Source organism: Podarcis liolepis, assembly GCF_965112155.1.
Source record: "Podarcis liolepis genome assembly, chromosome: 2".
NCBI lineage: Eukaryota > Metazoa > Chordata > Lepidosauria > Squamata > Lacertidae > Podarcis > Podarcis liolepis.
In genome coordinates this window covers 117829148-117840737 of record NC_139555.1, presented here as the reverse complement: position 1 = coordinate 117840737, position 11590 = coordinate 117829148, and the positions used below count along the sequence as shown (strand labels likewise).

Here is an 11590-nt window from a genome sequence, read left to right as displayed (position 1 = left end):
TTACAAATGGGAGGGGCCAAAGACCACGTTGGGAACCCCAGGTAGAAGCTGACTTGAGTGGCCATTTTGCCTAGAATGGACAACGCCCCCCCCCAAAAAAAAACCCCCACAAATGTTGTTGGCTGTGTCCCTAACGCATTTCTCTTGCATTGGCAGGCAGAATGCAGAAAAACAATGGGAGCTATAAGCATGTTCAAGAATGCTGTTTGAAGGCGCACAACACAGTGTGACTTTAAATGACACAATGAATAAAACATCAGGGCTTAGATTGAACCCTTTTTAAAGTAGGCCATGCTGGAAATAGGCATACATAGAACTGAGCAAATGCCAATATTGCATGAGGTTGCAGAGAGAGAGAGAAACCAATAAGGGTTATTCTGTCGCTGCGGCTCAGAGCTGCCTTGGGCTCTTCTGCAACTGTCACCTAGTAACAGTCACTCCATCATTGTTTGTACCCCAACTGGTCATTATAACTTGAAGAACTAGTACCTGAGCTTGTTCCTTTCCTCCTCCCTCCCCATTTCCCTTTCCTTTTATGTCACCTATTTTAGCTTGTTTTTCATTGATCTGTGAAACTGCATTCTTATTGCATCACAAATAGATGCTTATGTTCAAAAAAGTTGTTGGAGAAGCACATTCACACTAAATCAAGCATTGCTGCAACCAGCAAATGAAAATGTTACAATATGAATACCACAAATTACTAGGTTTGTGTGTTTGTGTGTAATCAAAAGCATGGGAAGCAGTCCAGAAGCATTCTCTGCTACTTGAGAAAACATTAACCAAATGCAAAGACCTGGGGACATTAAAAAAGAAAAAAATAATCACGTGGTGACTGAGTTTCTGAGTCATTTCCAGGAAGGGAAACTCCCAGTAGCTGAAAACGGAGAAAGTGAAACTTACCTGGGACTTTCGTGCGAGGGAGTCATGGCTGCTGCGGGGGATCACATCCAGCGTCTCCATGATGAAGCCACTTGCTCCATCTGCCTGGATTACTTCAAGGATCCAGTGACCATCCCAGAGTGTGGGCACAACTTCTGCCGATCGTGCCTGATCCTGTTCTGGGGGGAATCGGAGGCAGAGGCTTCCTGCCCTCAGTGCAGAAAAACAGTCCAGAGAAGGAGCCTCATCCCCAACCGGCAACTGGCTAACGTGGTAGAAATAGCTCAGAATCTCAGCCTTCAAGAGGGAAAGGAGGAAGGAGGGAAAGGAGGAGTCTGTGAGAAGCACCAGGAGCCCCTGAAGCTCTTTTGCAAGGAGGATGAAGCCCCCATCTGCGTGGTGTGTGACAGATCCAAGGAGCACAAACATCACGAGGTGATTCCTCTGGAGGAGGCTTTCGAGGAATACAAGGTAGGAGATCCCTGGATCTGGAGGGGGAGAAATAGCTGTGGATTCTTCTTGGGAGGTTTTCTTCTTAATTCTCAGGTCCAAAGTAGGCGTGGCATGAATTTGTGGTGGTTTCTTATGTAAAAAGCAGCTTGAGGGCTCCTGGGATGACTGGGATGAGGGAGTTGAAGTCTTTCGCTCTGCCAGAAAGGGTTAACCTCATTCACATCCCGCAGCAGGTTGTTCTGTAAATATTTAGAACACTACAAATCTGCCAGGAGTTGTGGACTTTGTTCCCGTTGCCTGGGGGATCCCGGGCCACGTCAGAGCCTGGCCAGCCAATCCGGTGGCTGGGGCAGTTTAAACCGAGGAGCAGCCAGAGGACTTCCTCTTGGCTCGCTTCCTCCATCACCCGCCTTTCCTCCCTATTCGCAGGTTAGGCACTGGCCTTGCTATGGACTCCGGTTGGTCGCCTTGGTTGTCTGAGGGGCCTGGTAGGAATTTTTCCACTTGGCAAATTGGCACTGGCCACTTGGTTTTTGCCTACCTTGTAGCAATCGTGACAGCTTTGTTAGGGTTGCGATTAGGCAATGTTTGACCTTGTGTGTGGGGGGGGGGAGGTGTGGCCATCACCTGCCCCTCCATGCTTAAGGGTATTCCATTACAGGTATCCAGGGGTCTTGATCTTGTCCAAATCTCGGTTGGGGGCTAGGGCCTTGACACGACCCACACGGAAACACCAGGGGGAGCTTGAGTTGGTTCACATCAACAGGGCTCCCCCTACCGGTGGCTTACCCTTACTGGACTTCCGGCACAGTGGGCAGGTGTCAGATATAGTTGGGTCCAATCAATGCTTAAGCCAATACTGTTCACATTCTGTAATTTAATAAAGTTGTGGCCAAAACTTGCCCAGTAACATAAACCAAACATCTGTGTTTTTGTGTGAGTTATTTCCCGACAAGGGGGTGGCTGTGGGGTCTCATCACACAAATGTAAATTGCGCGTACACAACTAAGTACCGGTACGTGTATCCTTTGGCTAGCAGGATGCGTCCTAAATGCCCTGCAAAGCAGAGAGCAGCAAGGGATCAGTTGCAGGGGGGGGGGGGACAGTGGCCAGGAATTGACCAGATGGTGCAGGATCCTCCCCCCAAGTAACTGTTGAAAGCAGATTTAGGAGGGTGTGTGTGGAAGCACCTACTGCTGAGGAGCACGCTTATTCTGGGGGTGCTGTGGGGCCTGTGCAATGAGATTTCGGGGATGGGCTAGGGGAATTTCCAGTCACAAGATAAGAAACCGTGAGACTTTGGGACTGACCTTGAATTTGTTAAGTGTTATAGCAGATGAAAAGGGAAAAACAGAACAGCCAGCAGCTGGGGGAACATTGAGATCCGGTAAGACTTGGCAGCAACCCAGGAGAGCTTCAACATCAGGCCCTTCAGCCACTTCTGCGACTGCTGTTTCTGCACCAGTACATTTAAAATCAAAAGGAATGTCGACAGAAGAAGCTCTAGCAGTTGCATTAAGTAAGATAAATAATTCACTGGAACAACTTAATAAGAAAGTGGACACTGCAACTGAAAGTATAAATAACTTGGGACAAAAGGTGAACACTAATACAGAATCCATTCAGAAATTGATACAGGAATCCACTTTGACACGGCAGACTGCGGAGGAAGCTAGGGAGAAGGCAGCAGCAGCTGATTGTAAAATAACTCAATTGGAGAGAGAGGTAGTGCCAACCCTACAGAGACAACTTGATGAACACAAGGTGACGCTTGCTATGATTGAACTTAAAGAAAAACAGACAAATTTGAGGATCAGAGCCATACCGGAATTGGAGAAGGAAAGTTTGATAGATTTTCTTACACAGGAATTTGCTGATTTTTGGGAATTGGATTTGGGTCAAGAAGAGTTTAGAATTGTGAGGGCATTTAGACTTGGAAGAGGAGGGAAGAAAGAGAAGAATAGAATAGAATATAAGAATAGAATAAGAGACTGTTTGATTTCCCTCCGGACCAAAGAAGAGAGAGACAAAATTTTGGGTTGGCACTACCAGAAGAATCTAGAAATACATCAGTCAAGAGTGGAAATTTTTTAAGACGTCCCAAAATATATTTTGGATCTTAGATCCAACTACAGAGATATTGTTGCTCTGCTGAGAAGGAATAAAATCATCTTTAGCTGGGAGTTTCCCCAAGGCCTATCTTTCAGCTTCAAAGGAAGGAAAATAAAAATAAGATCAGTAGAAGATAAAGTAAAGTTTCTGATTAAATATGAAGAAGATCTGCAGAAGGGAATTGGAAAAGAGCCAACAGCATTGGATAGAAGATCACCAGATAGAGGACAAGAGCAAAGAGCATTGGACAGAAGATCACCAAACAGGGGAACATTGGATATATCAACATTATCCTTTGGATCGGATCTCCCAGTGAACGTGCCATCATCACTACCAACAGAAGAGGAGCAAGCATTGGGTGCAGTTGGGGGGGTACCAGAGTAACCACATGATGGCGCTGCAGGTCTTGAGTTGGAATGTGAATGGATTGAACTCCCCCGAAAAAAGGCGGAGAGTATTTCATTTATTGAAAAAAGAGCATTTGGACTTGATTTGTTTACAAGAAACACATGTGATAAGGCTACATAGGAAGATATTGAGTAATAAAAGATTAGGCCAAGAATTTATTTCATCGGATAAAGTAAAAAAAAGAGGAGTGGTCCTCCATGCAAAGGAGAACCTATCACCAAAAATCATATTTAAAGATGATCAAGGAAGATTCGTCGCAATTGAAATTCAATTTCAAGGAGAGAAATTTTTGATTGTAGGTGCACCAAATGAATTTTTGATTGTAGATGCACCAAATGAAGGGAAATCGGAGTTCTTTAAGAAGCTACATGAGACTTTGATGGACTATATGGCCTATAATATGATCTTGATGGGAGACATGAATGGAGTGGTGTCTACAAATATGGACAAGGCACAGAGACACGTAGTCACCAAAGATGGTAGACTACCAAAAACCTTTTTTTGACATGACTGAAAGTATGGGCTTAGTTGATATTTGGAGAATGAAGAACCCTCTGGGAAGAGAGGGAACTTTTTTCTCTGAGGCTAAAATGACTTGGACAAGAATCGACCAAATTTGGGTAACTAGAGGAATGGCTCCAAAGATTAGCAAAGTTGAAATTTGCCCCAAGACCAGCTCCGACCACAATGCTGTGAAGATGGAAATGAAATTGATGCCATCTGGTTCCTTTAGATGGAGGATGAATGACTCTTTGTTTAGGAATGATGAATTTACTAAAAAGGCCCCAAAAACTTTGAGAGATTACTTCGAGATAAACATGAATACAACCGTGGAAAAAAGAGTAATTTGGGATGCAAGCAAAGCCGTCATGAGAGGATTTTTGATACAACAAAATGCAATTAAGAAGAGAATGCAAAATGAGAAAAAAGACAAAATTTTGGAAAAAATAAAGGAAGGAGAGAAGAAATTGAGGGCGAAACCAACGTCCCAGGAGATTTTGAAAGAAATAAAGTTATACCAAGTACAATATATGAAAATGATGAATCAGGAAATAGAATGGAAGATTAAACAGATGAGACAAAAGACATTTGAATCGGCAAATAAGTGCGGGAAACTGTTGGCCTGGCAGTTGAAAAAAAGACAAAAACTTAATACTATTACAAATCTGGAAATGGAAGGAAAGAATATACAGAATCCAGTGGAAATTAGAAAGTGTTTCCAGAGGTATTTTAAACAACTATATACACAGGAGAAGCAGAAAGAAATGGACATTGATAAATTTTTGAAAATAAATGGACTACAAAAAATTTCCCAAGAAAACAAATTAATGCTGGATTATAAAATAATGGAACAGGAAGTAGAAGGGGCCATCCAGAATATGCAATTAGGTAAATCTCCAGGACCGGATGGACTGACTTCTAGATATTACAGATCTTTGAAAGAATGGTTAATACAACCAGAGTCATGGAAGGAAGCGTACATCACACTTATACCGAAAACAGAGACTGAAAAGATGCAGCTTAAGAACTACCGCCCCATATCATTGCTCAATGTGGATTACAAATTTTTTGCAGACATTTTGGCTAAAAGATTAAAAAAGGTGTTAGCAGAAGAAATTCATAAAGATCAAGCGGGTTTTCTCCCGGGTAGACATTTGTCTGACAATACGAGGAATATAATTAATATTTTAGAAAAGTTACAAGTGAAGATTAATACTAAAGCAGTTTTGATTTTTGTGGACGCGGAGAAAGCCTTTGACAATATTTCTTGGAGTTTTATGAAGAAGAATTTATCGGGGATGGGTTTTGGAAACGGTATAGGTGCAATTTATTCAGAACAAAAGGCTAAATTAATTGTGAACAATGTAGTGACGGAAGAATTTAAGATTGAGAAAGGAACACGACAAGGTTGCCCAATCTCTCCATTGTTTTTTATATCGGTCCTGGAAGTTTTGTTAAATATGATTAGAAGGGACCAATTGGTAAAAGGTTTACAAGTGGGAGCCAAACAGTACAAATTGAAAGCATTTGCTGATGATTTGGTATTGACTTTACAGGAGCCAGAATCAAGCACTAAAAGAATATTAGAACTGATTCAAGAATTTGGTCAGGTAGCAGGCTTTAAGTTGAATAAGATGAAAACTAAAGTTTTAGAGAAAAATCTAACTGAGATTGAGAGAGATAAGTTTCAGAAGGAGACAGGATTGACACTGGTTAAGAAAGTGAAATATTTAGGGGTAAACATGACTGCTAAGAATGTGAATTTATTTAAGGATAATTATGAAAAATGTTGTATTGAAGTGAAAAAGGATTTAGAAATATGGTCAAATTTGAAGCTATCGCTGTTAGGCCGAATTGCTGTGATAAGAATGAATGTATTGCCAAGAATGTTATTTTTGTTTCAAACATTGCAAATTTTGGATAAAATGGATTGTTTTAAGAAGTGGCAGAGAGATATCTCTAGATTTGTCTGGCAGGGCAAGAAGCCTCGTATAAAATTTAAGATATTAACAGATGCTAAAGAAAGAGGTGGATTTGCCCTGCCAGACCTTAAACTTTATTATGAATCAGACGCTTTTTGCTGGCTGAGAGAGTGGCTGCTTCTTGAAAACACTGATGTGCTGGACTTAGAAGGTTTCAACAATGTATTTGGTTGGCATGCATATTTGTGGTATGACAAGGTTAAAGCACACAAAGCGTTTAAAAACCATATTGTTAGGAAAGCATTGTTTAATGTCTGGATAAGATATAAGGACTTGTTAGAAAATAAAACCCCAAGATGGTTGTCACCAATGGAAGCGAAGGCACAGAAAAAACTCAATATGGAGGCCAAATGGCCGAAATATTGGGAAATTCTGGAACAAGATGGAGAGAGAATAACATTGCAGAGCTTTGAAAAATTGAAAAACAAAGTGTGAGATTGGCTCCATTACTATCAAATAATGGAGGCATACAAATTGGACAAAAAAGTTGGTTTCCAGGTGGAAAAATCAAAATTGGAAACAGAATTGTTAGATCCAAAAACTAAGAATTTGTCAAGAATGTATAACTTGCTGTTGAAATGGAACACTCAGGATGAAACGGTGAAATGTGCTATGATTAAATGGGCACAAGATGTTGGACGTAACATAATGATGGCTGACTGGGAACGGTTATGGACCACAGGTATGAAATTTACGGCATGTAATGCCTTAAGAGAAAATTTAATGAAAATGATTTATAGGTGGTACATGACACCAGTTAAGCTTCAAAAAATCTACCATTTGCCCGATAATAAATGTTGGAAATGCAATGAGACTGAAGGTACATTCTTTCACCTTTGGTGGACATGCCCAAGGATTAAGGCATTCTGGGAGATGATTTATAATGAAATGAAGAAGGTATTTAAATATACCTTCCTTAAGAAACCAGAGGCCTTTCTCCTGGGCATGGTCGGCCAATTGGTGTTAAAGAAGGATAGAACTTTTTTATGTATGCAACAACAGCAGCAAGAATACTCATCGCGAAATATTGGAAGACACAAGATTTACCCACCAGGAAAGAATGGCAGATGAAGTTGATGGACTACATGGAATTGGCAGAAATGACTGGCAGAATCCGAGACCAGGGAGAAGAGTCGGAAGACTGGAAAAAGTTTAAAGACTATTTACAGAAATACTGTAAAATTAATGAAGGTTAGAAAAATGTTGGAATGAAGTTATATGGCTTTAGTAGAAATGTTATAAAGAATTAAGTATAAATAGACTATTAGAGCATTAAAGGGAAAAATAAGGTTAGAATGGGTTAAGACAATTATAGGATAGAAAATAGAGGAAGTTGGAAAGGAATTGCTGAAATAATTAATTGAAGTGGAATACAAAAAGGGAGATGTGAGGAGGTCGTGGAAATTAGTGAAAGAAGGATAAAATATTGAAATTGGACTGTGTTTTAAATGGTTTTTGTTTTGTTTTGTTAGTTGTATGTTAGTGTTTTGCAGTGTGTTTTTTTTCTTTTTGTATTGTATTGTATTATTATATGTGTCAGGGGCTTAGGGACAGAGGCACAGGGGAGAGAGGAGATGGAGAGCGAAGGGGAAGGATCTGAGGGCAGCATAGGGGAGTATGACAGTGACCCGAGAGATTCCATGAGCTTCTCCAGCGAATCAGAAGATTCCCAGAAGGAGGCGCCGATGGTCAGGGCGAGGGGGATCCCAGGGGGGACACACCAGAGGCAGGGGGCCAGCGGGGACTCCCAAAGCAGCAGCTGGAGATCAGGACCAGCTTCCCCACCAGAGCAGAGTGGGGAGGAAGAGTCCCAGGTGTCAGGTCCAGCTAGCCACCCCGAAGGGGGAAGCAGTGACAGGAGCAGTGAAACGGTCAGAAGGAAGGTTACCGGCTGGGCGCGCGCGCCAAGTTCAAATGTACAAGCGCGCGGGACAGCAGAAAGCCCAGATCGGGAACCAGGTCCTAAAGCCCGCCGGAGGCAGGGGGAGGACTCAGGGGACTCAGCGTCAGAAGAGTCTAGGAAGGGCGAAACCCCAGCTGACAGGCGGACCCAGCGGAGGAAAGAGCAAAGGAAGAGGTGGAGCAAGGCTAGGGTCTTAAACTGGTGTATGGGGGGAGGAGACTCAGACGGAGCTTCGGCGGTCTAGAGTCTCAGACGTAGAGCTGCACGCTGTTGATGTGAAAGAGAAACTGAACTTCAATAAAGACTTTTGTATATAACAACGGACTGGCGTTGGTCCTTTGTGAGCTGGGACCTTGGGCAGCTCTGACAGTATGTTTTTTCTTTTTTGGTTTTTTGAAGTGTTGTGTTCAATTTGTTGGAAAACTAATAAATATTATTATAAAAAAAAGAGAGAGAGATTTCGTGGGTGTCTGCTGAGGATCTCCTTCCATCCCAAATGGCAAAGGACTCGGTGATTCCAGAGTAGCATCTGCAAAGACAAGGGGGAAGGTGACTTTGCCATGACAACTCAGAATTGGACCTGTGCTATTATATAAAAAAGATAAAATTCTCATGCTACTTCAGAAAAATTGCCTTTAATCCCTTTTAAAATCATTCACTTCTTCTACTACAGTGGTGCAAAAATGCTCCTGTGCCATGCAATGCTAATAATGCCACAAAATAGTAATGATAATGAAATGAAGCTGCCCCTTTGAACTTGCGGAATGACCAGACAGCAATCTTCTGACCGAAGGAGCTACTTAGGTGGATTCTGACCCAGCAAGAACTTCTTTGGCCCAGAAATGGAAGAAGCTGCAGCACTGAAATCTCCCTTGGTCGTCCAAGCACATGTGGGCTCTGGCTACTGCAGAGAAAAGAACTGACAAGTAGCAGAAAACCTGAATTGCCATCTGACCCAATTACCGTATTTTTTGCACCATAACACTCACTTTTTTCCTCCTAGAAAGTAAAGGGAAATGTCTGTGCGTGTTATGGAGGGAATGCCTACGGGTGGCATGCCTACGGATTTTCCTCCTCTAAAAGCTATGTGTGTGTTATGGTCGGGTGCATGTTATAGAGCGAAAAATACGGTAAGTGGCAGAGCAGTGGAGCCAAGAGGAAGGGTGGAAAAGCCCTAGGCTTGCAGAAGAGGGGTTTGGAATGGGTGAAGTTTTGAGAAGCGCTGCTCTGTCCCTGTCTCTCTAGCCTCTTGGGCTGACCTCTCTATCTCTTTGATACATCCCAGGTTGGATCCTGCCTCACCCCTTCCTCCTCCTCCTCCTCCTCCTCTCCCCACGTCTCCCTGGGACCTCAAGATGAGAAGTCAGGCTGGAAGTCTCCTCAGAGAAGTTCAAAGGAGCAAGTATGGCTGCCTTTGCTCTTCTCCAGACTAGTTACAGTGGTACCTTGGGTTAAGAACTTAATTTGTTCCGGAGGTCTGTTCTTAACCTGAAACTGTTCTTAACCTGCTGACGCACAATTTCCGTTCTCATCCTGAGGTAAAGTTCTCAACCCAAGGTACTATTTCTGGGTTAGCGGAGTTTGTAACCTGAAGTGTTTGCAACCTGAGGTACCACTGTAGTTGCGCTAGAAAACTTTCCCATCCCAGTTCTGCTGTGCTTTTCAGCCAGTGTGCTGTGGCACCTGGGGGGCCTTGAATGATGCTCAGGGGTGCTGCTGGCAACACTGGCCTCTGTCCCTCCAGCTGTTTGTTGCAGCAGCCCTGGCTACAAGCTCCGCTGGGGAATGGTGCCTCTGGGGCTGGCCAGGGGGTGTGGGCTGCCAGGAGCTGAGGCGGCCTCGGAGGAAGCAAGCAAACTGGTGAGGGGCCCTTGCTGTTGGGAAGGGACAGACAAGTCCCTGTGGGGCAGCGTGAGGCGGCACCTCTCTATGGGGCTCAGAGACCCAGAGGAGGACTCCTAAGGAGAGGGGAGAGGAGGCTGAGAGAGCCCTCCACAAGGGAGGGTGTTCGAGAAAGGGTGAGGGGCTGCAAGCTCCGTAAGCAAGGGGGGTGCCCCACAGGGGTGCTGCAGAAAGAAGGTAGTTGGTCGAGGGAGTCATGCACCCAAAAAGGTTGAAAATCTCTAGACTCCAGTAAACTACTTTGCTATTATAGCAAGGCTACCGGGCCCAAGAAGCCAGTGTAATATTCATCTCTCTGTGTGTCTCAATCAAACCTGAGTTTTCCTTTTTCTTTTCAGGGAGAGATCTGTAGCCACCTGGAGATTATGAGGAAAGAGAGAGAGGAAATTCTGGCCTATCAAGCAGCCCTGGACAAGGAAAGCAAAGACCTCCTTGTAAGTGTCTCTGTTGTTACTAGTGACGGATCAAGCACTTGAAGAGTCGAGTCAGGACTGAGGAGGGATGGGGAAATCTGCCCATTTCAGCTTCTCCCCATTTCTCCTTTTCCATATCACCCTGTTTATTAATTTATTATTCTGAAAATGAATCAGATCTTAGGGTAGCTACTTCTTTGTATCAATATTTTTATATGTACTTTATCCTCATAAATACATTTTTGTGAACTTTACCTGGCTGGGTCAACCTTGAACAATTCAGAGATGTGAATTTCAAAGGATTGCTCTCTTTTGGTCTCCATACTTTTTCAGCAATAGCAAATTAGGTAAATTCACTTTGAATACAGCTAATTTAGTTTATTTTCCATTGTCGTTTATTATATGAATAGCAGTCAAGGAGAAGCCTGAGGAATTGTGAGCTGAGAGGGTGGAAGTCGTTCAATTCAAATCCTGATTTACCATAAATATTACTAAAGAGTTGTCTTTCTAAATGTACGTTTTTACATCCCACATATCCATGGCTAGAAAAAAAATGCTCCTTCCTTTAGGCTGTTGTTGTTCCAGGTGTGCTCTGACAAAGGCAGAATGTTGTTGTTGTTTAGTCGTTTAGTCGTGTCCGACTCTTCGTGACCCCCTGGACCAGAGCATGCCAGGCACTCCTGTCTTCCACTGCCTCCCGCAGTTTGGTCAAACTCATGCTGGTAGCTTCGAGAACACTATCCAGCCATCTCGTCCTCTGTCGTCCCCTTCTTCTTGTGCCCTCCACCTTTCCCAACATCAGGGTCTTTTCCAGGGAGTCTTCTCTTCTCATGAGGTGGCCAAAGTCTTGGAGCCTCAGCTTCAGGATCTGTCCTTCCAGTGAGCACTCAGGGCTGATTTCCTTCAGAATGGAGAGGTTTGATCTTCTTGCAGTCCATGGGACTCTCAAGAGTCTCCTCCAGCACCATAATTCAAAAGCATCAATTCTTCGGCGATCAGCCTTCTTTATGGTCCAGCTCTCACTTCCATACGTC

The 11590-nt window shown here is 43.4% G+C and overlaps 1 protein-coding gene across 5 annotated transcripts in view; it reads left to right on the top strand.

Moving 5' to 3' along the window:
- The window catches only part of LOC310701488 (zinc finger protein RFP-like), a 221327-nt gene that overhangs the window by 12128 nt on the left and 197609 nt on the right, over nucleotides 1-11590 (top strand). For 2 of the 5 annotated variants that reach the window (XM_083492447.1, XM_083492445.1), the window contains exons 1-2: nucleotides 738-1353; nucleotides 10482-10577. The exons of 1 other annotated variant lie outside the window; for it this stretch is intronic. In XM_083492447.1, coding sequence (XP_083348573.1) covers nucleotides 787-1353; nucleotides 10482-10577 — 663 coding nt within the window. In that variant the 5' untranslated portion in view covers nucleotides 738-786. Of the gene's footprint in view, nucleotides 1-737; nucleotides 1354-10481; nucleotides 10578-11590 lie in introns of those variants that run through there. 2 more of the 5 variants (XM_083492446.1, XM_083492443.1) reach the window with 1 other exon arrangement.